Source organism: Phaenicophaeus curvirostris, chromosome 28, assembly GCF_032191515.1.
Source record: "Phaenicophaeus curvirostris isolate KB17595 chromosome 28, BPBGC_Pcur_1.0, whole genome shotgun sequence".
NCBI lineage: Eukaryota > Metazoa > Chordata > Aves > Cuculiformes > Cuculidae > Phaenicophaeus > Phaenicophaeus curvirostris.
Genome location: NC_091419.1, coordinates 5,956,422 through 5,984,263, shown reverse-complemented (window position 1 = coordinate 5,984,263; position 27,842 = coordinate 5,956,422). Strand labels below are relative to the sequence as shown.

General features: G+C 48.4%; 1 protein-coding gene across 1 annotated transcript in view; it reads left to right on the top strand.

The window, feature by feature from the left end:
- Nucleotides 1–27,842, top strand: part of ELL (elongation factor for RNA polymerase II) — a 56,438-nt gene that overhangs the window by 15,335 nt on the left and 13,261 nt on the right. The window contains exons 2-7 of the mRNA XM_069878258.1: nucleotides 9,741–9,788; nucleotides 15,473–15,594; nucleotides 15,937–16,100; nucleotides 19,252–19,505; nucleotides 22,793–22,917; nucleotides 27,097–27,190. Of these exons, the coding sequence (XP_069734359.1) occupies nucleotides 9,741–9,788; nucleotides 15,473–15,594; nucleotides 15,937–16,100; nucleotides 19,252–19,505; nucleotides 22,793–22,917; nucleotides 27,097–27,190 (807 nt within the window). The remainder of the gene's footprint in view (nucleotides 1–9,740; nucleotides 9,789–15,472; nucleotides 15,595–15,936; nucleotides 16,101–19,251; nucleotides 19,506–22,792; nucleotides 22,918–27,096; nucleotides 27,191–27,842) is intronic.

Here is a 27,842-nt window from a genome sequence, read left to right as displayed (position 1 = left end):
AGAGGTGGTAGCGAGCCAAGCGATTTTCATGGTTGAAATTGTTTTCCTCAGCATTTCCCAAGCTTTTTGGTTCCCTTTGAGAGGTGGCCACATCTCCCGCAAAGCTCCCTCCTCTTCCAGAGGAAGCACAGAACCCTTTGTTCATGGTACCTTGGGCTGGAGGCACAGCTTTTAAAATATCAATCTGAGAAAATCTACAACCCTAAAATGATTCTTGGCCCATAAAAATGTTTGAGTAAAGCCCATAGGGAAAAGCAGGACTGCTGCTCCCTTTTAGCAGAGTTGGGAATTTGGGATGCTTCCCTTTCCTCCTGCCAGGGTTTTTCAGTCCTTTCTCAATTTAACGAGATCATCTGATACTACAGTAAAATCCTGCCACAAAACCAGGGGATGTTGCGTGCGAGGGATGATTGTCCAGGGAATTCTGGGCACGGATGTCTTAATGGGATCCCTGCCAGGCTACGGTCTCTCTGAATTGTCCTGTAACACAAACGTGTAAAGCCATGCTGCTGAGCTCTTCGTTAAGAGAATATTTGATAATCATTACCCTGCTCGCTGTTTCCAGTGCATGGAGGCAGAACGGGGAATTTTTTTGTGGGACGGTGTTTCTTGTTGACAACCGTGTTTCAAAGCAAATCCACGTGTTCAAAAAACAAATGGAAGAGGGTTTGCTTTCCTGGGCCTGCACTTCAGAAATGGCAATATTTACCTTCCCTTTTTCTGCCTTATCTTTAACCTGCGGTGCCTGCTAGCAGATGTGTCTGTGCTAAGGTGCTGTTCTAGGAGAGGAACAGGCTCAGGCCACGTGAGCAAATGGAATTCTGACTTCATTTTTTGATTTAAACCATTTTTGTGTTCCTCTTGTGCAAGCAAGCGACTGTAGGGTCGTTACTTTAAAGATAAAGTGGCTTTGGGATGCATTAATTTAACATAAAATTACTTTTCTCCAGTCCAGTTGTTTGAGTAACAAAGCAGTGGAACTTACTTCTAGGTTTGGGCTTAGATTTTTGGGATGAATTTGCCAGCGCAGCATTATCTCTGTACGAGTGCTTTGGGAAATGTTGTTTCAACTTGTTTTACGCTTTCCCGGCTTTGCCTTCTTTTGCTTTTAGTCTGAGTTACAGAAGAGCGATCCCTTGGGGAACAATGGCAATAAAAATAACTGTTGGTGCAGGGTTATGTTGATTTCTGCTTGTGGGGAAGGGGAACTGGAAGCTCCAGGCTGAGGAGAACGAGACAGGACCCTGGGAGAAGAGTAAGGGCGTTTCAGTGGGGCACTCCGGATCAAGAGCTCAGCGCTGATGGGGAACATTGACATAGCTCTGGAGGCTGCTGGCTCTGTTTCACTGGGGGTCAGGAACACCCTCTGGTGATGAGGAACAGAGGCAGGATGCGCAACAACCAAAATGCAACTTCCTTTTCAGAGTGATGCGGTAGCTGTATCGGAACCACTGGCGTTTTGCTTTGAGTGAAGGAGGTCTCCTGTGTTCTTGTGTTAAACATTGGGGGGAAGTCTTGTGTTTTGATAATTCTTTTGTTCTAGATATATTTTGAAATTTTTAATTGATTACCAGGTGCTTTGAGCAGTTGTACAAGACGCTGAACGCTGCACAGGGATGGAATGCTTTTTCCTTTCCAGTACCTGAAGAAGAAAGCTGTGGAGGGACTTTTTATGAGTATGTGTAGGGATAGGAAAAGGGGGAATGGCTTGAAAATGTGTGAGGGAAGATTTAGATTAGATATTAGGAAGAAATTTGTCACAATGAGAGTAGGGAGGCCCTGGCCCAGGTTGCCCAGTTCAGGGGTGGCTGCCCCATCCCTGGAGGGGTTCAAGGCCAGGTTGGATGGGGCTTGGAGCCCCTGATCCAGTGGGAGGTGTCGCTGCCCATGGCAGGGGTGGGACTGGATGAGCTTTGAGGTCTTTTCCAACCCAAACCATTCTATGATTCCCTCAAGACATTTCTTTCTCAGGTCCTTGGGTGCTCTAGGAGTTGGCCAGTGCCCATAAAATCTCACTGAGCAGCCCTGTCTGGTGAACAGTGAGATTGGTAGGAGTTGGTGATGGTTAAACTGCAGATGGTCTTCCTTTACGCTCTCATGGCAGTCTGATATCAGGCATAAAGGGTTGAGACTTTATGGTTATTGCATCCCTTACAGACTTAATGAGTTGGGCTCCTTAGCTCCCTGCAAAAGATAAACACCAAATTAAAAAAGGAGCACTGTACCACTGGGAAATACGCTCGGAGTCTCCCAACTTGGATTCCCAAAAGAGGCTGACTTCTGCATCAGCGCCGAAGATAGGTTCTGTGTCTGAGTTAATTAGGAGCTGCTTAATTGGTGCTACAAAGCCTTCTTGGGTCTGTTCTTTCTTACCATACGCATACCCTTTGACCTCAAGAGTACACATTGCCTCCTATTTCAGTGGGGATTTGCGTTGCTTTTCAGCTTTGGTAGAGAGCCGCAGCCACTCCATCAGATGACATCAAGCAGGGATGGGGGGCAACTTGGAAGCAGCAGTGATGGGATCCAGTGAGGAACTGCCCATCTGAAAAGCAAGCGATGTTTATACAGAAGTGTTGGGGCTCTTAAAGTGAACTTGGTTCTTCTGTGCCTGTCCATATTCTCCTCTGGCGATGCCTCTTCTCTCGCATTAGCCTGTTCTCGTAGAGCTGGGCCCTTCCCTGGAGACAGCAGGTTTGAGTCCTCAGCTTCCTCTGGAAGTCCCAGGTCCATTGTTGGCACAAAGAGTTTGCGTTGTTGTTCGAGCCCTTCGCATCCCTGCGGCATCGCATGCAGCTGCTGCAGATCGCGTGTCCGTACAGAACAGTTCTGCATCCATCCTGCTGTTCTTGAGAGAGAGCTACTTCGCTACTGCCTTTGCATTGCTGTAGACGTTTAAGAACAGGGATTGCAAGAAGTCCTTGGGTGACGTCGCGGTGGCAGGGGTGTTTGATTGCTCTCTGATTACTGATACACGTGGCCTTGAAGGGACCGAGCTGCTGCTTTGCAGGCACAAAGCGTTTCAGCCAGGCTAGACGCTTTGTTTTAACTTAACCATGTGTTTTAGACTAGACATAAGGAGGAATTTCTTCATGATGAGGGTGGCGAAGCACTGGAAGAGGTTGCCAGTTCAGTTGTGGCTGCCCCATCCCTCGAGTTGTTGAAGGCCAGGCTGGATGGGGCTTGGAGCCCCTGATCCAGTGGGAGGTGTCCCTGCCCTTGGCAGGGGTGTTGTAACTGGGTGAGCCTTGAGGTCCCTTCCAACTATTCTATGATTCTGTGGTTCTACTCTAAACTTATTCAGAGGCAGTGGTTTTCTGTATTCCGCTGGGCCGGTATCTCTGGTGCTCAGGTTGTAGCGGCGTAAAATCTTCCAATCTTACGCTGCCTGTTACTGAGGAGCTGCGAATGATGGAGTTTTGCAATGCAGCTGCAGTTTCATTCAATGTTAAGATTTTCTTGGGCTGAAATTTTCAATAAAACCACTTTTCCATCTCCTAGTGGCTCTCTTGGTTCTGACGCTGGAAAGTTCAACTGCAGAGGAGGTGACGTTTGTGCTGTAACAGCCTGCTTAAAATGACGCAGTTATGAACAAGGAAGCCAGAATGGGTTTTTTTACAGTTTAACAATTAAAAATGCAAAGCCTAGTGTTCTGGCTGACGTAACAGCTCCTTATCATTTTATTGCTGCTTGCACCATGTGATGGCTGGGATTTGTAGGTGCTTTAGTATCACAGTGATCAGAGAATGGTTTGGGTTGGAAGGGACCTTAAAGATCGTCTCATTCCACCCTGCTGCCATGGCCAGGGGCACCTCGCACTGGATCAGGGGCTCCAAGCCCCATCCAACCTGGCCTTGAACCCCTCCAGGGGTGGGGCAGCCACAACTTCCCTGGCAGCCTTGGCCAGGGCTTCCATAGTTGTGGATTTCCATGGGATTTCCAAGACTGTTTCCCTAAGAACATCATATTTGAATCACAAACTCCGTACCTTATATATAAAAAGGTCTGGAGGGCTTTGTAGTTTAGCTCAACAGAAATTATACAGCATCTGTGATTTCCAAGTCTCAGCAGACTCAGTCCTGTCTACAGCCTCTCCACGTCCGGAACCTTAACGAGATTGTTGGGAGGCCTGGAATTGCACGTGGAAATTGTATTGCAGGGAGACAGTGTTTTACTGCTGTAAGTAATAGATGGGACATAAAAAAGAAGATTCACGAGGTTTTTTTTCCTGCTGTGTTTCTAGTAGGAGGTAAATATAACCCTTGAAAAAGGGGAATGTCTTGGGAGAAGGTTTTTCTCTCCCAAATACACGGTGGGTCTCTGGGGCCAGGTCTGGTAATTGCCTGCCAGGAAACTTTGCACAGAGTCACTTGAAGTTGTTGTGGCTGTATTCAAAGGTATTTATTTCCCCTGGGGTTTATAGATCTCGCTGCTAATGAACTTTGGGACTCCAGGGTGTCTCTGGTGAGTGCGTCACAGCGGGACATTTGGTATATCAACAGCCTTCCAGTACAGAGAGAGGCTCCAGGAAAGCTGTGGAGGGTGTCTTGATCAGGGAGCGCAGGGGTGGGGTAAGAGGGAATGGTTTTAAATTGGAAGAGGAAGGTTTCGATTAGACATCAGGAAGAAATTCTTCACGATGAGGGTGGGGAGGCCCTGGCCCAGGTTGCCCAGAGCAGGGGTGGCTGCCCCATCCCTGGAGGTGTTCGAGGCCAGGTTGGATGGGGCTTGGAGCCCCTGATCCAGTGGGAGGTGTCCCTGCCCATGGCAGGGGGTGGGATCATATGGGCTTTTCAGATCCCTTCCAACCCAAACCATTCCATGGTTCTGTGGTTCTATGTTTGCTTTGGGTTTGGTCTCTGTTTTACTTATCAAAATCTGTGTACTGTGTTTAAAATGAAAATATAAGTGGAGATCTAAATGGTTGAGTTCTCTTCAGGTCTGCAAGGCAGCTTTTCTTCAGCATCTGGATCTGCTCGAGCCACGTCTCCTCCAGGACTGAAAGCTGACCCTTTTTCCCCTCCTTTGCCCAGTTATTCTGAGAAGCCAGAGGAAGGAATGGATCGTGCTGATATTTGGTGCACGCTGCCCGTGCAAAAGAAACGTAAAGCAGTCGTAACCAAGGAATTAGAGGAACTCTGATGAGTTTGGGGTATTAGCGAGTCAGAAATTAATGAATTTTAAGGGATTTCTTTTTCTTCTCATATTTCTACCTGGCTTCTGAGGCGTGGAGGCTTTTCCTTGCTGGATTGCGTGTGCCACTCCAAATGTCCATTAATGCTAGCCCTGGTGCTGCAATGATTGTATTGTTTCCCTGTACATTTATTGAAAGTCTTGCTCCTGATTTTAAATGTTTGCAAGAAGCTTTCAATTCAGAAAACAATTCTCTTTCTCCAGCATAAACATGGGGAAGCTTTCATTTGCACTGTTTGCTCAGCGTTTGTGACTGCTCACACTCAAGAGACCAGACAAACACACCGGCACCGAGAATAGGCAAATATTTTCCGTGTAACTTTGCCTCCAGCATGAATTCCAGTAAATCCATCCCAGCAAATGTTCTCAAACCAACGTATTCTCCAATTATCTTTGTTTCCCTGAAGAAACGGGAAGTTTCCAGCTCAGGATTTCAAGTGCCCCTTCTGGTCCTTTGTCAGAATATCCCATCCAGCTTTCCCACTAAATGCTTTTGAAACCCTATGCAGGCTCTGATCCTACCTGATAATGTACGTGATTGGTTTGACATTCCATTTTTGTGTGTTTTATGGATACTTTCTTGTTCCTCCTCCTCTTTACTCAAGCTTCCATGTGCCACATCTGCAGTGTTTCAGTGCAAGGAGCTGTACGTACATCGCGTCTGTGGGCTCCTAGCTCTCCTCTATCCCGGGGAGGCCGGAGGATGAAGATGAGCTCAAAACCCCGCTAATAGAAGACAAATGTTTTGTGGGAGCTTTGGGGATGAGTGTTTGGTTTTTTGGTTTAATCCCGTGACTTCTGCAATAACCTCACAGCTTCTGGGGGCCCATCTGGCAAACAGCACTTGGGAATGTGGGGTCTGATTCCTGCTGGCATCCCGGAGCAGAGAATTTGTGTTTGGAGGCTTGTGGCTTTTTCTGCACTGTGCCCCAAGAATACAGCAGGAGCTCTGCAAGGCAGTGAGCTGGGCAGGGAAGATGGAAATGCTCTTTCCAGATGGCAAAGAAGGGAATTTTTATGGAGTCAAACACTGGGTTGTCACCCACTGTAACTGGGTCTGTTCAGGCTCCTTTGGGGATCTGGTGCTGAGTTGGGTGGATTGGCTGATGCTGGAGCTTTGAGGAGATCGGGGAGAAGTACAGCCACGCGTTTGCAGTTTGGGTGTTCCTTTGGAAGTGATTGCTGTAGAGCTTTGAGGTGAGGAGGACTTCCTGGTTCGTTAAAACAGCTCATTTTCTCTTACGGTAATGGTTCATTTTCTTATATGGTGCGATGGTAGGAAGCTCAATGTGTTTTCTTGATGCTCCACTGCAGAAGTTTGCAAACAGTGAGAACGTAGCTGTGCTTTGGCAACCTCTCAGTCCTCAGGAAGCCTTCTAAAAGAACAACAAGTGGGGAGATGCGTAATTCACGTCTGAGGTGTGTTTAAAGGAGCTCTGCTTGCTCCTGGCTTAGAAACTCATTGTTCTTGCCTGGCAGCCGCTTGTTTGCTGGTCCCACATGTCCGAGCAGTTGGGCTTGTTCAAGCCTAGATCTCTTCACCAGTGCTGTCCCTGTTAGGGGTGAGTGCAGTTCCCATGGAGGTGCACATCTGGAACCCAGGAGCAGCAGCAGACCTGGTTTAAAACACTGGAATGGTTGTCTTTTTGCTTAGATTTTTGTCTTGATCCCATCAGCTTCCAGCAGCCTTTTGAAATATAGTGAGGAGATGTAATGCCAGAATCTGGACAGGCTCCTTCTCCTCACTGAACACCAAGGTGAGGGTTTGGCTGCATCCCTGATTTACTGCTGATTTCTTGACCCCTGTGAGCCAGGGGACACAGGAGAAGGCAAGCGTTGCACCCACAGCAGTTTCACAGTCCCGTTCTAGGGCTCAGGAGGGGAAGGGTTTAATGAGAAGGAAAGAGGGAAGGACCTTGTTCCACTAAAGGTGGATGGGACAGTGTCTCTAGGAGACTGTAACATGGGAAGGTCCCCGTTGTGGCATCACGCAGGAAGAATGTGATGGCTCTAGAAAATGACAAAGGAATTTTGGAAATGGTAGCAAGAACTTTTGGAAATTGGAGTTTGTCCATAAAAGAACACTCAGAAAAGTTAATCCCAATGAACTGACAATGCAAATTGAAATACAGTTTTGATTTGGTTCAGCTTAATTCATCTGTTTTCTGATTCTGAGTGAAGATGTCCGTGCAGGAATTTGACTTCATCTAATAAACATACTTCAGTTCAGATCCCGAATTAGGTTAGGGTCTGCACGTGTGGTGCTCTTCCCTGAGTGTTCACAAATGATGTTGGGCTGGAACTGGAAGGTCTTTAAGGTCCCTTCCAACCCAAACTATCCTATGATTTTATGATCGGAAGAGAGATGATGCCTGTCAAGGAACAGGGGTGTTACTGGGAAGCCTTGGAGCCTTCCCCATGTCTCACTGGGAGGGGAGCTCAGACAGTGCAGCGAGCCTCCAGTGTCTGGCTTTTCCCTGCGATCCCTCTGTGGATCGTGGCAGGGACATACTCTGATATTCCTACATGGCAAATCCCAGAACTTGGCATCCCTGAGGCAAAGCCTGGAAATCCTGTACTTGGGGGTCAAGGAAACAAAGGTGGAGTTTGCCTTTTCACCTGCACGAATGCTCGTTTTGAAGTTGAGATGATGCGTTTAACTTCAAGCCGTTGTGTATGGAGATCAGACAATTAATAAATCCTGTAATTAAAGCTTGTCCCGATGTGTGTAGCAGGGCTTCCGCGTTGTTTCAGCCTCGCTGTTCGGCATCCACTCCCTATCACCTTTGTGTGTTCCCAAATGAACAGCAGAGCTCCCTGATCCCCGACCAGCCGGACGCGATCCACGTTCCCGTGTTTTTCAGCCCAGATTTTTTCAATGTTTGAGATGCCTGTTTGCTCGAGTCTGTCCGTGTGGATTTCTGGGCACCTCGCGCAGGACATGCTGAGAGCGTGAGCGCAGAGCTGGCCGGCCCGTCCGTGAGCTGCGCGCTCTGGTATGCGGTGTCGTGGCACTCAAAGAATTCGTCGATCTCTGTACGGAGAGCTACATGTTGTTTATTGTTTCTCTCCAAGGTTGGTTTGGGTCTGTAAAACTCACTGTACGGCACAGGGTGAGCACCGCCGGCTTCAGGCATGTTCTCGCTTTGCTCACCATCCTAAATATCTCGTAACGACCAGGGCGGGATGAGAATCTGTTAAATCACATTCGACGGGCTCTCAAAGGGTCGGGAGCCGTGGCTCGCTCTGAGCTTATCCAGCTCTGCTTGGAGGATGGTTTCTTGCTAGGGAGTTTTTGATTGTTAATGTCAGCGTGTTGTGGCCGAGATCCTTCACTCCTGGGCTGAAAGCGTTTGGAAAGGTTTTACGAGAGATGATAAATTTAATGAGCTTTCGGGCTGTTAACTCCTCCGCTGCTCACTGTAAACGTCTGTTTCTGGGATTCTGGGGAATTCCTTGTCGTGCCGGGAGCTGCGGGCACTAGGGCACAAACAGGACAGTCCAAATGCTCCATTTGGGCTTGGGCTCCTAAACCCTTACTGGCTTTTTGCCTGTGAAAATGTGTCTCCCGTAGATGTTCTCTTCTAAATGACATTCCAACCTGTCTGTAAACCCTCCGGTTCCTTCGGAAAGGCTTCAGATGGGATCCCACCCACTGTGTGTTCCCACCCCAGAGTGCAGCTCCCAGGCTGGAGGGGGGTGTCTGGGAGTGGTTTCTGGGGCTTAGGAAACAAACCCAATACAGCAACGTTGCCCCTGAAATCAAAGAACTAAAAACCTTACTTTAAGTGAGTTTGGCTCGGATTGCTTACGTTACTGCTTTCCCTGCATTGAAACCTTTCCCTGTATTGTAGGAGCTTGAATTCCAAAGCCTCAGTGATGGAAAAACATCTTTACGGTGCAGAAAGGCTGGAATTCATGGTGTTTCTGTCTCGAGCAGCTTTCAGGGGTTTTTAGCAGAGTGCAACGGCTTCTGGGATGTCATCGAGAGAGGACGGAGGAAGAGGCCGAGGGCTGGAATGGGCAGGGTAGCAGCGGTGTTTTGCAATGGAGCTGCAGCTTGCTTTCCCAGCAAATTGCCAAGCTCTCTGTTGGAAAAAATGTTCTTAGCATGTGCCCAGGCCTAGGACTGCAATAAGTTTTCCCCTCCAGTATCCCCTGTTTAACTCCAAACTCCCAGAAGTGCAGGAAACACACAGTTGAGTGGTGCCATGCCCGCCCGGGATGTGGGGTTGGAAGGAACCCAGTGGGTCCAACTGGGTATCAGCTCAGATTTCCTCTCTGAAGTGAGGGTTAATGGCTTTCACTCGTGATGCTGTTTAGCCACTGGTGATATTACAGCTTTATCCCTTTTCTAGGTGGAAATCACTGTTTCAAGAGGTATTTTATTTTCTCTCCTGGAATTCTGTATGTTTCCCTAAACCATATTCCTGAAGAAAAATAAAAGCATAGGTGGTAACTCAAGCTGAGGATTTTTTGGCAGAGAATATTGGAGATTTACGTTTCTCAAAGGTAATCTGTTTTCTTTTTTCCACTTGTTTTCGCAGGATGCTGTGACATCGAAGCCCGTAATCCAGTTTCAAGGAAGCCAAGGGGTAAGTTTGTGTGTGGGTTGCCTTGGAAAGTTCTTTACTGGCTTAGAGGATTAATCCAAGTGAGGTGTTTGTTCTGTGCGTCTGTTCTGTTCCAGCCCAAAGAGCGACGCTCTGGTTTCTGAGAGTTGTGAAGCTCAGATGTGGTCCAGGAAAGAGAGTTTGCTCATGGATCACATCGATTATCCCTCTGTAAAAGCTTCCCTTCCCTCCCCGCCCCCTCTTCTTTGTTTCCTAACCATGCTGAATCCATAGCGATGTGAAAGTGCTGCTGGTGAGACAGTTCACTTTTATAAGGCCATGCAGGATGAGGAAGCGGAAAGTTCGCTGATGGCCGTGCTGGGGGGGATACAGGAATCCACGGAAACCTCGCCGGTGTCCTGAGGAAGCGCCACGCCAGGCCTGGAAAACTAGGAGCAAGACTTGAGGCGTGCAGGTTGCTTACAGCAGGGTCTGCTGCGGGTGTGCTGGGAGTAGTAATGTGCACCCCTAAACGACTGTGCAGCTCCTGTGCGCACCAGAGAGATTCCACGTTTAGGAGTTTTATTTTTTTAACCTCTGTTCTGCTGAGTGAACTCCAGGGTATTTATAGATGCTTGGAACCCTTGGTCATGCCGGTTACTGACAAGGCTGGGATTTAATTGATAGTGATTTTGATAGTCTCTGTACTAACCTTTGGAAACATCATTTATACACATTTTATGCAGAAAAAGGGGGATGTTTCACTCCGGTGCTCTGCATGAAGAAGGGGAGTATTTTTTCAAGAATCCGGACTGCAAATAATTGATTTTTTTGTTTGTGGTGGCACAATAACGGTTTTAAAAAGGCTCAGATTCAGCAGACGTTGAAGTCCAGCCTGTTCCTCCTTGCCCATGTTCTACCCTGAGTCTCACCGGGTCTGTGGTTACTAGCAGGAAAGACATGATTGTTATTGAAAGTTAAGAAGGAAAATACAAACCTTTTTGTCCTGAGAAATAAAGAAAGGAGCAATTTCCAGGCTTTTTATTTTGTTTACAATTAAACTTCCCAGAGAGCTCAGCATGAAAGCCTAGATAAAAATCTGCAACTGAGGGTTGGCCAAATGAGAGACAAGTGAGGAGGAGAAGTGGTGAGGAGGGGCGAGTTGTCGGTATGAGGGGAGCAAACGGCTGTAATAAAGCAGCTAAAAAGGCTGTGAGCGCTCTCCTTCCCCTTTGTGGAGAGGATCCGCACCAAACTTTTCCTGTAAGGCTGCTGAAGTTCTAGAAAAGCCTCTGCTCTGACTTCATCTCTGGCCTGGAAGGGAACCGAGCGAACTGAATCGGAACAGCTTAAACTGCTCTGTAGCTGCTGCTCTCACCTTGGTGGGGGTTTTAAATGGATCTGAGAAGGACCTGAGCATTTTCGGGTTAACCAAGAGGAAACCAGTTTTCAAACAGTGGAGTTCCTTAGAAATTTAAAGAATGCTTGGTTTAAAATGATGCAATTCCTTAAAAATATGGAAAATATTTTAAAATAATGGAGTTCCTTATAAAAAAATAGATTTCTTTTAAAATTATCCAGTTCCTTATAAAAATTAAAGATAAATATATAGCATATTAATAATTATATACGAGCTCTTCACTTCCTGAGAAGAGTTTTCGGTGGCAGAGCTGCCGGTTCCCTGTAATTGCAGTCAGGATTGAACGGGAGCAGCGCGATTGCTGCCGTGTGAAGAGGGAAGCGTCGCGGCCAGCGCCAAGCAAGCAGCGGAGGAGGATGCTGGCAGCGCGACGCTGACCTCCGCTCGCCTTGTCTTCGGCTGCTTAATTAATGGTGCTGTCGGGTAAAGGGCAAAGGTAGAGCTTTGAAGAAAGCGCGGTCCCGGTCAGTTGGGGCAGACAGAAAGGGCTCTTTGTCCTGCTGTTATTGTCTTGGTGGGGCTGAGGAGGGGCGCGCAGCTGCAGATCCATCTGTGTGGGGCTGCTCTGTGTCAGGATCGGGCCCTGCGTGGAGAAATTGTCTCCGATCGGTTGGATCGGGGGCATAATTCCATTGATTTAATGAGTTCTTAAAGTCAGGCGATGACATGAAAATGTTTTTGTTTAGCTATTTATTTTTTAAATACGCTTTCTTCCCCTGTACCTTAATTCCAGGATTTGGTGGATTCTTCTTTTGCTTCCTAATAAATGTTGCTATGGAGGTTTCCCAGGAGCTTTTGAGGGTGGTGGGTTTTGTACGCACGTAGATGTGACTTTAACGCAGTGGCCGGTGATAGGAGGTTTCAACAGTGCAGCTTTTCTCTGCCAGCATCCCCTCTCAAGAAGTTAAAACTCAGAATACTTGGTGCCTGGGGGAGGCAGGACGTAAAATGAGAGTTCAAACCCAACTGCTGCTTCCTCAGGTTAACTCTTGGAAGCCTCCTGACCTGTTGGGTCTCATTATTTGTGAAGCCTTTGAATTCCTGCGTCCGGGTCACTCTTCACCTGTTCCCAGCGTTCGTTTAATGCACGCGTCAAGGATACTCCCGGCTTCTGATGCACAGCAAACACCGTAATGCTGTGATTAACCGCAGAGGGTGCTGGCCAGGAATAACCCGCGGGGTCAGCGAGGTGCAGCGCGGTCGCACGTGCTGGAAGGAGGATGGGGGTGTTCTTACCCAAAATAAACCGGCTCCTTCAGCAACGGGGCACAAACGCTCCTGCGTGGACCCTGGTCTGGATTGAATCTCACGCCAGTTTTAATAACCTGTGGACTGTAAATGATCCTTGCCTTGGGATGCGTTTCTTTTAAGTCTGCTTAATGACGTTTTCAGGGCAATAATCAGCGCAGGGATCAGATTCTGATAGCAGCAATGAAGTTGTGATTGGTAGAGTTATCTACCTTGAGCCGCTGAGGTGGGGCTGTCTGGATATTCCCCAAGAGCAGCAGCGTCTCCGTTAATTTTACATAATGAACTGCGTTTTCTGTGATGGTTTTGTAAGCTTATATGGAATCCCGAGCATTTGGCTTGTTTCAGCGCGCGAAAGTTAGAATTTAAGAGCTTGAGTACCAAACGGCGGCAGTTGGAAGGCGTAACTGTATAGGAAGGGCTGAAGATGCTTCTGTTTCGGTAAAAGCACGTGCAGAATCAGAGCTTAGACTGGCTCGGATTTGCAGGTGCTTTCTGGGGGCAGAAGGGGAGCAGGGAAAGAACTGACCTGCGGGGAAAAAACCTTCAGGTGCCAAACATATGGGTGTCCAGGCAGCTCTGCAATACGGCTGGTAGGCCTAACTCAGCTTGATCGGAAAATATGACGTTTCTGCGTTTCTTGGGATGAACTTGTGCCATATTAATAGAGGGAGGTGCAGTTGCCGTTCGGAGCAAGCTGTACACAGATGAATGTTACTTGAAAGAAGAAAACAGAAGTCACATCTGTACTGCGCTATTTTTAAGTGCCCATGGTTACTGTTGTCATACTCTGCACCAAAATTAGGGCTCCCTCAAAGCAGTTACCATGCTGATTTGGTGGCTTGAGAAACCTTCTGTTTAGGCTAAAAATAATTCCTAGATAACGGCCGGTTTGCATATGCTACACTTTTCAGTACTGGAACGAGCAGCGTTTGATGCTCCACTGACTCCCTTGCTTCTGTCTCTGGGTTCTTTGAAGAAGCTGCAGAAACTACACAAAACCACTGAAGCTGGGGCTCTCCAAGCAGCTGGTTTTTGCCATTTTTAATGGCGAGCTAGAAGCAGGTTATTTTAGAATCATAGAATCACCAGGTTGGAAGAGACCCACTGGATCATCAAGTCCAACCATTCCCATCAATCACTAACCCATGTCCCTCAGCACCTCGTCCACCTGTCCCTTAAACCCCTCCAGGGAAGGGGACTCAACCCCCTCCCTGGGCAGCCTCGGACAGGGACCAATGACGCTTTCCGTGAAAAATTTTTTCCTAATGTCCAGCCTGACCCTCCCCTGGTGGAGCTTGAGGCCATTCCCTCTCGTCCTGTCCCCTGTCACTTGGGAGAAGAGCCCAGCTCCCTCCTCTCCACAACCTCCTTTCAGGTAGTTGTAGAGAGCAATGAGGTCTCCCCTCAGCCTGCTCTTCTCCAGGCTAAACACCCCCAGCTCTCAGTTTGTGAATATTTGTGAATATATTTTAGTTCGTGAATATTTGATTTGGTTCCATCCTCCAGGTTTTGCTTTACAAGCATGACTTGCTGCCCCTCGGAGCCTGGGCCAGGGCCTCCCCACCCTCACAAGAAAACATTTCTTGCTAAGATCTCATCTCAATCTCCCCTCTTTCAGCTTTTTCCTCCTTGCCCCGTTCCCAGCAAGTGGAGCAGCAGGTGGACAGGGCCAGCTGTAAAACACCCACAATCTGCTGTTGACATAACTGCGACTTCGTGCATGTTCTCAGCTTGCCTGTAAAGCAGAAGGGAGTTTTATTTGCTCTGGCTGGGTGGGGGCAGAGGGTGCCGGGGCAGATTACGGGCTCAAGGCTGTGGCGCACGTTTGGCAGGGGAGATAACGGAGCTCGGCTGCTGCTGGAGAGTCGGCGCTGCCCAGATCCCCACCAAACCCCTCCAGGTATTTTTGGATCCGGATCCTAGGACCGTGCAGAACGTGACACGTCCTGTATCGCTCTAGCCTCCCAGTTTGGGAAGCAGGGAAGGTGCCTGGGAGCTGGCAGGAGCAGAGCCGCTGCTCACAGACAGCAAATGGAAAATGCCGCAGTGGCTCAGCTCGGCGTGGGTCGCACAAGCGTTTTTTGCCGGTTCTGGGAACATCCCTGTGGTTTCGCAGAGTGGCACAGATGCAGTGAGTTTCCAGGCTGCTGTAGACGTCTGAGGTCAAAGGGAAACCACCCAAACCCTTCTGTCCCAGCAGCGATGTGCGCGGCGCAGTCATCTCTGGATGCCACGGCGTGGTTTGGGCATGCAGATTTTGTGCTTATATGTGGCAATCCGGGTAAATATAAATCTGTGTGGTAGAGCGTAGCCTAAAATAGGCTGGAGCTGATGTTCCCTCTGTCTCATTTTCTGGAAGCCATCTTCGTGATCAAATATTCATGTGATAGTAGAAGGGATGCGGAGATTTATGTTGGATCTCGAGCGCGGAGGGGAAGCAGTTTCCCTTCTGAAAAATGAATGGCTGGGGGGAGAGCAATAACGCAGGTGGCTGTGGAGTTGTCTGCAGAGCACGCTTAATGCTTGATTAAATATTTAATTTAGAAGCAGCGTCACACTCTACTGTGAGCCATGAAATCTCGTTATGGAATTATGATCTCTTAAAAAAGAGTGAGCGTGCTACCTAGTGACCCGGCTCCACTGTGTTTAGTGTGGGATCGCTAGTTCTGAAGGAACAAGGCTCGAGTGCTTTAAATTGAATATAAACAGTGGTAGCAGGTCTGGTTTGAGCCTGACTCTATAGAATTGGGTCAGATCCTAGAATAAGATTATTGTGGGCTCTGAAAGGCAGCAAGCCCTCTGTTCTGTCACAGTGCTGTCTTTTTAGCTGTTCTACATCTGTCTGCCTCTGTTACCTTATCTTTTCAGTGCAGAGAGCTTTGCTAACGGGAATCCTTCGTGTAGCTTCCTGCTCTCCATGGTCTCCTGAGCAGGAATCCCTGTGCTCTACTTCTAGTGCGCTGCACGATGGCTAAAAGCACACTGATTGCAGGAACATCGCATTTTGTGTTCATGTGCGCTACCCAAGTGACCAATATTGTTCTCTTCCAAACAGCACATCGCAATTCCAAGGCCTGATCGACCCACGGAAGTGCGGACTTTCACATTTTACCTTTCCAATATTGGCAAGGACAGCCCCCAAGGGAGCTTTGACTGCATCCAGCAGTATGTATCTAGGTGAGTGGCACAGCAAGAGGACATCCAGCCTCCGTTTTTGTCTTACCTTCTGTAGAACCTTTTCCTTAACAAACCTGAATAGAACTTAATACATGCTTGCTCTTAGAGTCTTTCTAATCTGCTTGTGTGTGTGTATTTGGATGAGAAAACGCTTGCAGAAGAATCTGTTTACCCTTCAGCTTCGTTCTGTCCCCTCCCTAGGTTGGACTTGATCTCAAAGGTCTTTTCCAGCCAAATGATTCTATGATTACTTAGAGAATGTGGCCTCGGTTATTCCCCGGTGGCGGAGTTGTGCCCTTTTGCAGTGTTGGGAGTGTCTTTTCCATCTTTTCTCTCTTACAGCAATGGCAACATCCACCTGGATTGCTTGGGAAGCATTCAGGATAAGATCACGGTGTGTGCTACTGATGATTCCTACCAGAAGGCAAGGCAGAGCATGGCGCAGGCCGAGGAAGAGACTCGCAGCCGGAGCGCTATCGTCATTAAACCTGGCGGGAGATACGTAGGTAAGCAGCAGCTCGCTTTGGGGGGCAGTTTTCTCCGGCTTCAGAACTCAAATGCTGACACTTGTTTGCTTGAGAGTGGAAATTTCTAACGAGTATTTGGTGGTTCCTTATGGGCGTCTGACTTTAGGGTGCCGCTTTCTTTGTGTTGTGACTTGGTTGTTGCTTCCATCTTCACCCCAGAATGTGTGGTGGTGTTTGTGTGGCCTCTGAGGGTTGTCAGGGTGCAGTCACGTCGCTCTTGCGTTGTTTCCTGGCTGCTATGTGGGCATGCGGAGAGCAGAAAGGGGGATGCGGAGAGCAGAAAGGGGGATGCAGAGAGCAGAAAGGGGGATGCTGATCCCTCAGAAGTATCTGTGCCCTAACGAAGGCGACTGAAAGGCACCGTGGCTGTTGTCACGCGTCTGGTGGGTGCCTGCACTTCAGACTGGAGCTCACAACATCGAGGATGTGGAGAGCAGTGCCCTGGGGTTACAGAGAGACTAAAGCAGCACTGGCCTTAAACAAACCACCTCATTGTGACAAACATGGGGAATCTCAGGGGGGAAAAAAGAAAACTGAGCTCCAGGAGGACCCTGCAGAGACTGAACGTTGGGCTCAGGTCACTGTTTAACCTCAGTCTGGTCACAAATAGTAACCAGAAAGCGGAGTTCCATTTTGTTTGTGAGGCAGCTGCTTTTTCTGCAGCCAGAGGATGTCTGTGATGAGACGGGTGAGTTGCAAAATGCAGAGCTGACCCTGACTCATTGTTTTATCAGCCAAGCACTCAAAGCTGAGAAATCAGATAGTAATCAGGAAGGAAATGCATTGATTTCCTGTAGACTAGAGGATTATTTTGTTTAGCTTCTATTTGAGAGCATTACTGTAAGGGGATGGAGTTCGTAGGCTTATGAGGGAAAAGATTCTCGGAGCAAATTGCTTCCCGGAAAGATGGAGCAAAACTTTTGATTTAATAATACTCTTGCTGAAATGTTTGTTACTCCAAAATGGAGACACAGCACTGTGAAAGCACCGGAGTGGAGGGCATATATGGGATATCAGGGTTTCAGGTTGGAGGAGAGCACCGGTCCAAGAAGGAAGAGCCTGGGCAAGGACACCCCTCCTCTGGGACACGCACGGGTTCCGTGTGCCAACACCATCAGCTGATTCCCGTGCAGGCCGCTCTGGAGGGACGAGGCTGGCTCTCACATTTCCATGAGAACACAGCGCTCAGCACTTCAGCGTCAGTGGAGTCTGTCCAGGCAGCTCAGATGGGGGAGAATTTGTGTGAAATGTTGAAATTGGAGATCAGCAGAGCAGTAGAGCCGTGAAGTAAGAGCTGAAGGAGTGTCTGTGTAAATAGATAGGTGATATGCCCGTAGGGGGATGTGTTATACGTACTCTAAACGTGTGTGCACGTTGATATAGATGCACGTGAAGAAATATTTGAAAAGACTTCATGTTCTGGCTTAACTTCATTTTCTCTTTCCCCGTCATCACACATTTTGGCTTCAGCTGTCAGTGGAAATGTCCCTGTGTGTTTTTGCCGTCCCTGACCTGGCGAGAGTTAAAGTTAAGTTGTAGAAAGCTGGTGAATCTCCTCGTGTCCCATTTCTGGAAACCAAGTCCAACTGACCTCTGGCTTTGGGGATGTTTAATGTGCAGATTGTTGTTTTTCTCCCTCTCGGCTTTAACTCAGCCCTGCCGACGGTGGGTTGTGCTTACTTGCATCAGTGTGGTGCGTAAGAAGAAGCCAGGAAATGGGAACTCGGTTATGCAATCTACATTTCAGTAAAACAAACACTGCAGACAATCGCCAGTATCTTCAGATGACTCAGTTGAAGCCATTGCTCCCTAGCAGCGGAGAGCTGCTCAAATAGCCTTCCAGAAGCCTTGCAGTGATGTTGTTTGTCCCAGGGAAGGTCACTTTCTTGAACCAAGGTGATGGTGGATTGTATCTCTGTGGTTTAGACCTTGGAGCCTACACGTTTTCTTTCTGGATTTGCCGATTTTGCCCTTGGTAGCAGGAACCCAGCTGTGCATCTTGTCTCTGGATGAGTGGGAGTGCGTTTAAATTGCAAGGGGCAAGATTTAGATTAGATGTTAGGAAGAATTTCTTCACGGTGAGGGTGGGGAGGCCCTGGCCCAGCTTGCCCAGAGCAGGGGTGGCTGCCCCATCCCTGGAGGGGTTCAAGGCCAGGCTGGATGGGGCTTGGAGCAACTGGATCCAGTGGGAGGTGTCCCTGCCCGTGGCAGGGGTGGCACTGGATGGTCTTTGAGGACCCTTCCAACCCAAACCATCCTCCCATGGTTCTGTATTTAGAATAGTAAAATTCTTTGATTTGCACTTTAGTGAGTGGTGTGGGACTTGAGGGCTCCAGTAAAGCTGGTTTTGATAGGAATGGGAGCATGAATTCTTGTACGATGCTGTCATGAACCGAGAACCGCACTTGGGACAGAGCTGAAGAAGCTGCCTCTGAGGGCTTGAGGTGAACTTTTGAGACAGCTTTATGTTCTCCTGTATAGATAAATGTAAGAGGAGGGGGAAGCTGTTGTTATGCAGTGTGGAAGGGGTTATTCCATAGGAGCAGCCAGCACGCCAATGAATAGGCCGATGGATCAGCGTTAGACCCCATTCATGTGGCCGTGTTTGGCGGGGGGAAGGGAGAGGACCCAGCCCCATAAAGTTCCCATTGTTCCAAAAGCAGAAACATCTGCTAGAGCAGCGTTTTTGCTGAGATCAGCAGCAGGGAGCCGCTCGTTGACCAGTTCTGGTCTTTCCACTCCATATTTCGACTCTTCTCCATAATAATGCAGAATTTTCTTCACATAGGGAAGCAAAAAAATGGTCAGATTAACTGTGGGGGATACATGCACTTGGGATAAATGAAAAGCTGGCAAACAAAGAGAGCTTTATGTAAGCTTGCGGGCAATAATGCTCAGGTTTCCAGAGCTTCGTGTTGCTGTTTACTTGTTACAAGCTTGTCATGAATCATAAAACTCACGGGATACCTGTTCCAGCGGCGTATCGGAGCGGATGGGCCGTGCTGGTTGTGTTTGTCCTTCATTGTCATTTCTGATGAAACTTCTGGTGTGATGATCTCCATGTATGTGTTGATGCCCACCGGCCTTTGCGAGGTGACTGCTGCCGTTCACTCTTCTCATCTCATTTTAGGCAAAAAGGTTCAGGTGCGTAAACCAGCGCCAGGAGCTTCTGATGCCGTTCCCTCCCGGAAGCGCCCAACGCCCGTCAACCTTGCCAGTGCAATAAAGAGAGGCAATAGTGCGATTTCTCAGAGACCCTTCAAAGACAGGGTCGTGCACTTACTGGCACTAAAGCCTTATAAGAAACCTGAACTTATTCTCAGATTGCAGAAGGATGGACTTTCTCAGCAGGACAAGGATTTGCTGGACAACCTTCTGCAACAGGTTTGTACTCGGATGAACGCAAGGAAGTTGGGGTTGTTCAGCCTGGAGAAGAGAAGACTCTGAGGAGAACTTAGAGCGACCTTCCAGTACCTGAAGGGGCTACAAGAAAGCTGGGGAGGGGCTGTTTCCAAAGGCTTGGAGGGATAGGATGAGGGGCAATGGGGATAAACTGGAGAGGGGCAGATGTAGACGGGACATAAGGAAGAATTTCTTCACAATGAGAGTGGTGAGACCCTGGAACAGGTTGCCCAGTTCAGTGGTGGCTGCCCCATCCCTGGAGGAGTTCAAGGCCAGGTTGGATGGGACTTGGAGCCCCTGATCCAGCGGGAGGTGTCCCTGCCCATGGCAGGGGGTTGGAACTGAATCTTTAAGGTCCCTTCCAACCCGAACTATTTTATGATTTAGGTAAAGGGGAAAGGTGGTAACTTCTGCATCTCAAAGCTGTGGCTGAGTGTTTCTTTAAAGGCCGTGTCTGACAGCAGTTTGCAGTCACATCCCTATTTTGCCAGAGACAGCAGGAGCCTCTTGTGTTTGTGCTTCAGTGCAGCGTGTGCAGCCAAGCTCTATGATTTGGGTTCACCAGCTCAGGCCCTTCAAGAGGAACACTTTTGTTTGGTCGTGTGGAGAAGGGAAGGCTCTGCGGAGACCTTCTAGCAGCCTTCCAGTACTTGAAAGGGGCCTACAAGAAAGCTGGGGAGGAACTTTATTTTTAGTAACGTGGACCTAAAGGAACGTGGTTTATATTTTCATAGACATAATGTGAAAGAAAGATACGTGCCCCTCCTCTCAGCTCTGCATCTCTGCTCTGTGCAGATCCAGGCCTCTCCTGCTTAGGTGTGAAGATCACGCAGCTTCTGAGCACATTATTTGTGTGTCAAGTGTGAAAGCTTCCTCCAGGCTGAATCAATTCTTAACACTTGTAGTCCTGTTGAAGGTGCCATTTTAGGAATTGCAGAACGCATCACGGATGTTTATTTAAATGCTGCAGCTGCCCTCTTTTTCAATTTTGATCTCTTCCCGTAGCTGAAAACAATGGGACAGTGAGAGTGAGTTTGTCCAGGGGCCCTGGGCAGATCATACTGAAAACAGAGTTAGTGCTGGCACGACTTACTCCTTCCCTGCATCTTAATCCTTAATTTTCCAGCAGTCACAGAGTTCTCTTGAGCACTCTTTTGAATTTTATAAATAGGTTTAATACTAGAAATGCTGTTTCTGATCATCACCTTTTAGTGATGCTCTCGGAAGCCCCTAGCAGGCGAGTGGTGTGTGCAGCAGTGTCCCCTGTCAGCCCCACTGGGCACCGTGCTTCTCTGGCTGTGAATATATCGCTCCTAAACTTAATCTTTCTCGGCTCTACCAGGGCTCCCATCCCCAGGCAGACACAGATAAGCTAAAAATTACAGGCTGCATTAAAGCTGCGTGTCTAAATACGTCTAGGTGTGGGTTTCATTGTGCTCTTGCATCTCTCGTAGGACTCGGTGTTCCTTCTGGCCTTTTTGCCTCATTTTGCAAGGTTTCTATTTTTGGGAGGCCTGGGGTGGAGCTTGCGGAATCCCAACCAGCAAAACAAGGAGGCAGAAGCTCCCAGCCTCTGTGCAGGGAAAGCTGGGGCTGTTGTTCTGCTGGGCTCCGAGCCCTGCTGAGCAGCAGGTAAAAAGCACCGGTAACTGGAGAGATCCTCGGAGAGGTTGTGCAAAAGAGCCTGGCTTTGCTTTTCCCTCCTGGGTGTGTTTACCAGGATATCGAAATGTAAAACACAGCTCAAATTCTCCTTGTAGCTTGGCTCAGGGTTTTGGAAAGCTGACAAAACTGAAAGGAAAAACAAAGTGTTTGTCACGTAAACTGATAACCGTGCTTTCTATTTTTTGCTTATCAGGAGAGCTTTGCTGTGTTGGTTCTGCAGCTTTTTGCTTTTCAATACGTGGATTTTTAATGTTGGGTCAGAGTCTCCCTAAATCAAAAGCAGAAGAATTAACAGCATCTCTGATGAATTCAGGACTTTCTGCTCCCGTCACTTGCTTTTCTTACTGCTGTGTGGATAACAGCGATTCCTCAGCACGGCTCCTGGGTGCAGTGAGCAGCGGAGAATACCAGTCCTTAAACACGTGCCCAGTATCTCCGCTGGCTGAGCAGAAGCATCATCCAGTTCCAGATGCCACGGAGCCACCAGACTCGAGCAGCCCCTTCGGGACGCAGTGGTGGCTCTGCCAGCTGATCCCCCTGTGGGTGCAGTGTTTAGCACCTCTGTATCCCTCCTATAAACATGAATTTAAGGCTTTTTCTTTCTAAACTTGCAGTGCTCTGCGCTCGCTTGAGAAGGGTTTGCTAAGGCGGCATCTGTGAAAACTTCCCTGGTGCATTTGCTCTGCGCTAACCTATTTTTCAGGCTTTACCCAGCAGCAAGAAGTTAAATTTTCAGCTGAGCTGTGGCAAGACTGGCTAAAGTGGGATAACTCTTACCAAGTTGTTTCCATTCTAATGCATTTCTGCCAGTTCCAGCAGTGTTTCCGATCTGTGCAGGCTCCGTGCAGAGTTTGGGGAAGCTGCACATGGTAAAAGTGGATAAAATGCCAGGAAGCTGCTCGTGCGAGCGCACCGAGCTGCCTGCACGTGACCGAGGTGCAATGCCTTATTGCAAAACCCTGGGTTCTAAGCTGGTAATCACAGGTTTTGTTCTTGCCCTCGAGTAGTCCTCGGTAAAGTTCTCCTCCGTGAAACCCAGCAGGTGATCCTGATGCACCGAGCTGCACAGTGCAATCTGCACGCTCCCTAGCTCGCTCTGTCTCCCAGGTGTTCTCTTCGCTGCTCCTTGAGAGCGCAGCTCTCTGTCGCCTGTTCTACTGGCTGGTTAGTGAGAAATTATCTCCTGGCAATTGTTAACTAAGCTATTGCCGCAAGAGTTCCTCTATCAGCTAATAAACTGCACTGTTTTCGCTATCGGCCGGCTGCAATAACTGAACTGCCTGTACCCAGTAGGGTTTGTTTCCAGGTATTTCCATAAACTGATGCTGCCCGTTCCAGACTGTCCAGGCTGAATAAACTGCTTAGATATCACTTGTTTCCCAGTGAAGTGGGTTTGTTTTGGACTAAAGAATAAACTGCAGCAGTGGCAGGGAAAAAGGAATGGCACGTTTTGATGAAATAATCTAAATAATTAGGAAATAAAAGGATAAATCTCTCCTGACGCTGCTCACTGCAGAGATTTTGCCTACATCTTAGATCTCTGTTGTTAGCAGAAGGGGGAAAATTAAACTCTAACTGTATTTTGCAAATGACTGTTGTTTCAGGTGGCGAATTTGAGTGCCAAGGACAGCACTTTCACACTGAAAGACTGTGTCTACAAAGAAGTGCAGAAGGACTGGCCTGGCTACTCTGAAGGAGACCAGCAGTTGCTGAAGAGAATACTTGTTCGGTAATTATTGCATCTTCTCTGTAACATCACCTGGAGCTTGAGAATACCAGGCCAGGTCAGTTGCTGTAGATCAGGGTAGTCGAAGGCAGTAGGACAACGATAAGTTGATCATTTGATTTATTTGAACGTAAGGTGAAATTGTTTATCAACCAGGCAGCTGTAGAAGCTGACTGAACGTGAGTCTCGGAGTGGACGTGCTCTTCACATCGTCCTAGGCTGCCTTTAAATCATTCTACTGACTGTTAGGGGAGAAAGCTGCACAGGCACAAAAGCTGTTATGGTAGTTTGAAGTCCTGGGAGATGGGTGGATGAAGGCAAATGCATCCAGCTCAACTCTCTATCAAAACTCTCCCTTCCTTGTTCCATATCTCTTTGTGCATGGCTTCCTGCGCGGGTAGCCGTGTTTGTTCAAGGCACGGAGAGAGACCTTACTGTGCAACCACAGCCCCGAGTTGTCTTGCTCAGCCGCGTCTCCTCTCTGGTCCTGTGGAAGTCTCTGTCCCTCTTGAGCTGTTTGCTTTGGAGACTTGACTGATGTCTGTAGCATTACTGTGGTTGCAAATTCTGTGGGTGTCACGGTCGCCCTGCAAGGTGAAGATTTGAGTGAAGCAAAGGGTGTATAGAGAAGCACAAGGTGGTTCTGTAGACGTAGACGTAGGTTCTGTAGGTGAAGATTTGAGTGAAGCAAAGGGTGTATAGAGAAGCACAAGGTGGTTCTGTAGACGTAGACGTAGGTTCTGTAGGTGAAGATTTGAGTGAAGCAAAGGGTGTATAGAGAAGCACAAGACGGTTCTGTAGACGTAGACGTAGGTTCTGTAGGTGAAGATTTGAGTGAAGCAAAGGGTGTATAGAGAAGCACAAGGTGGTTCTGTAGACGTTAAGTCCCCTAAAGCACGTGCTGGTTGTCCTGCTGCCTGCGCAGTGTGATCCTCGCTGCCCTCATTGCCTGTGCTCCCATTCCTTCCTGGAACGGCTCTAAGCAGGGGCAGTGGGGATGGTAGCTTTGTCCTCTTGCTCACGAAAGACTCCACAGATATTTTTCCTTAGGTGAAGCCTCCAAGCTCAGCAGCTTTGGGCTGGCAGGGAAAGGGAATGTATCACCCAGATTCCTAAAGGAGAATTCTGCGCTGTTTGTTTCCCCCCTCTGGGTTTTCAGTGCGTTCGTGCTGCTTTGGTGCAGATTTTTAATGCAGATAGAGATTTTACTTAGTTTTGAGATTTATTTTATTGGACTTTTTGGTTAAGATGAAGTAGAGCGTGCTCTGTTTGAACAGGTTCCATGATTTGAAAGCACAATTGGCTGGGAGATGAGACTTTGCTAAACCAACAGAAACTCACACTCAGAGTGCTTTGGCACGCTAAAGAAAAATCAGGCTCGTTTAAATGGCCTTGATGTTGAGTTATAATTAAATGGAAAAATACAACTGCCATGCGATCTTTATGGCTTTCAAAACCAGTTAATTTTTCTCTGTAGAAAGCAATGTTTACCGCTTTTTCTAGAATTGTGGCATTCAGTTATGCGAAGGGCTAAAAATAACCCTTGGAAAGGATGTATTCAACTGTACAAACAAAGCCCCGCGTGGCCAGCGCAGGTAATGAGGCTACAGAATGGAAAAAACAGTCGGGTGGAAGACAGGAGAAAAACACTCACCAAAAGGGCCCGGACGCAGGGCTTTACGTCGCTGCATGGTTGCCTGGATCCAGCTAATTGTTCAGTGTCCGCACGGTGTTGGGGGCTGGTTGCAACTCAGTGGTTTGTTGGCTGCAATAATTAGCATGTCTGCACGTCTTCAGAGAGTCATGGAATCATGGGATGGGTTGGAAGGGACCTTAAAGCCCATCCGGTTTCACCTCCTGCCATGGGATGGGGCACCTCCTGCTGGCTCACGGTGCTCAGAGCCTCGTCCAACCTGGCCTTTATCTTTGAATACAGTGCCCATGGTAGGCTAACTCAGTTTTCCTCATAGATTGTGTTTTCCGTCCTCCTTTCACCATTGTAGTCATGTTTTTCTGCCATTCCAAGAGCTGCTGAGCTGAAAGTTGTCATCTTTCATTCCCTTTCTTTAAACCCCTAATTAACACGTCAGGAGATGTGACAAGGCTGCTCCATCCAGTCAAACGGCACCCAGAGCGCCACTTTCACTGCAGCCTTGCTGGAATATTGCTGTTCCCCTTCCTGATTTCACGCTTCAAGTACTTTCCTTGAGTTGATCCGCAGCTGTTGAAGTTGCTCTAAATAAAATCAAACAAAGCAGCAGCCGAAGCCAGAGCAGTGGTGAAAACGCAGGTGTCTTGTTGTGGCTGCAGTGCGACCGAAGGGTCCGGCTCTGGTTAAAAGGAAACGTTGTGAATCTGTGAGCTCTATCGCTGCAAAAATCCCCCCAGGTTTGAAAAATAAGGGTGTGCTTTAGAGCTGAATGAAATCTCTCGTGGAAGGGTTGAGATGTTGGTTATTTGGGCTGGAGACAAAATGACCGTGGAGCTGGTTTGTTAAAACCTTTAACCCTGATTTTTTTCAGCTTGACAGTTGCAGCTTGATGCAACCCTAGTTTTTCTCAGGTGATCGATACGGGAGTGGTCTGTCCAGTGTCAGAGCAGGATAAAGCCAGAGCGCTGGGAAACATTACTACAAGGTCTAGCCTGGAGAGGAGAAGGCTCTGAGGAGACCTTAGAGTGGCCTTCCAGTACCTAAAGGGGTTACAAGAAAGCTGGGGAGGGACTGTTCACAATGGCTTGTAGGGATAGGACGAGGGGCAATGGGGATAAACTGGAGAGGGGCAGATTTAGACTGGACATAAGGAAGGATTTCTTCACCGTGAGTGTGGGGAGGCCCTGGCCCAGGTTGCCCAGAGCAGTGGTGGCTGCCCCATCCCTGGAGGTGTCCAAGGCCAGGTTGGATGGGGCTTGGAGCCCCTAATCCAGTGGGAGTTGTCCCTGCCCGTGGCAGGATTTGGAACTAGATGATCTTCAAGGTCTCTTCCAACCCAAACTGTTCTCTGATTCTGTGTTCCAGAGAGCCCCTCGGGTGGTGGGGAGCGGGCATAACCAGCCTGAGTGTGAATTAATTAATGAGAATGGCTTTCATAGTGCCTTTTTGCTAGCAGAGGTTCCTGTTGTTTGTTGAATACCACAAATACAGAGCAGAGTGGCTCTGTTATGCATGATGCAACTTAAAAGTGTTGTTATGAAGCCTGAAATGTAAATCCTAGTGGGCCAATAATACCACAATGGTTCCTATTCTAATTCTGCTTTTCCTGGAGCCAGAGGGGCTTGCTTGGGGTAGAAGACAGCTGCTCCTGTCCAGTGTTGGTTTAATGGTGCTGATGAGTGGGAGAACTTCTTCCTCAACATCTTAGGAAGAAACTTTCTTAGGCAGAGGTGTTTAGCTGTGAGGGTGGGGAGGTGCCCAGGGAAGCTGTGGCTGCCCCATCCCTGGAGGGGTTCAAGGCCAGGTTGGATGGGGCTTGGAGCCCCTGATCCAGTGGGAGGTGTCCCTGCCCACGGCAGGGGGTGGATCTGGATGGTCTTTGAGGTCCCTTCCAACCCAAACCATTCTATGATCCGATCTTGGGTTTTGACCCCTTTTCAGTGCGCTTGCTCTCTGAATTTTCTCGTGGAGTCAGTTTTAACTGGGTGAGGCAGACTCAGCAGAAATTGGTTTAGATAATGTCGTGCTTATCGAGCTGTGTTTCCGTCCGTAGCAGGAATACCAATATCCTGTATGCTTTGAAGTTCAATGTGAGTTTTTACTGATCTGCGTATGGATTATTTTCCTAACATTGTAACTCATTTGTGGGAACGCTGATGTCAGCAGTTCAATGCAAAAGAGGTACAACTGCTGGAAAATAAGTTCCATCCTGAGCAGGGAATCCTCTCGCGTGCCCAAACGCTCAGCCTGCCTCCTCCCTCCCTGCCACAGCACCGTTCACAGAGCACTGCAAAACTCACAGGAAGGCAAGAAGACATGAGTGGTTACCAGGTGACGTTGGCTGATATTTTCCTGTAGTAGATATTGTCTGAGATGGAAGCTGGAATTGCCTGAACGAGCTGCTCTCACGGCATCGTTGAGCAGTCAGAATTGAGCCCACAAAAGTCTCTGTGCTCTGCAGGAGGATGTGAAATGCCGTCCCTTGGTTTCTCCAGCCTGGAGTTTTAACAGCCTGAAATTCTGTTTTTCAGGAAACTCTGTCAGCCTCAGAACAGCAGCGGCTTTCAAGGAGAGGCGCCTTCCCTGAGTCCACCGAAAGACAACGTCAACTCCTCTCCCCCTCAGGTGGGTGATCCCTCTCCAAGGGTATTAGGTCCAGTTAGCGCTGAGCTCGCTGTCGGTTTGTCTGCTCTCGCTGGAGCTGGAGGCAGGGCCGGGCTGAGCCGTTGGGCCTGTCTGATGCTGTAGTCGCCGACGCAGGAGGCTGCTGGGTCGAGAGGTTGGGGTTTTTCCTCTTTTATTAAGTTAGACTCTAATTCCGGGTTTCCTTAGCATCTATTTCTCCTCTGGATGTGGTTTGGTGACGGCCGATGGGAAGGATCTCTGAGTGTCACTTAGGTTCAGTATGAAGGGCTATACTTTTTTCACAGTGCCTCCATCCATCTTGGAGTTCCTGGGAGAATGAGCTTGTGTTTTACTCATTACTAATAATTGACCGGAACGAAGCAGTAATAAGCAGCTCCCAAACGTGGTTGAGTTATTAAAAACCTTGACCTTTTGCAGCCTAATTGCTGTGGCAGATCAGGGCCAGGTTGGTCTGCGCTTTGATTTGTTGAGATGCCAGCGTGTGGAGCTGGGAAAAGACGCTTGGGCTGTTTTTCCATGATGATGAACTGCATGAGAGCTGTGTTTGCTTGTGTTAAGCGGCGTCCGTCCCTGCTCTTCGCAGTATCTCTGAGCGCAGGCATTTCTTGTTCACGTTGTGAAATCTCAGCTT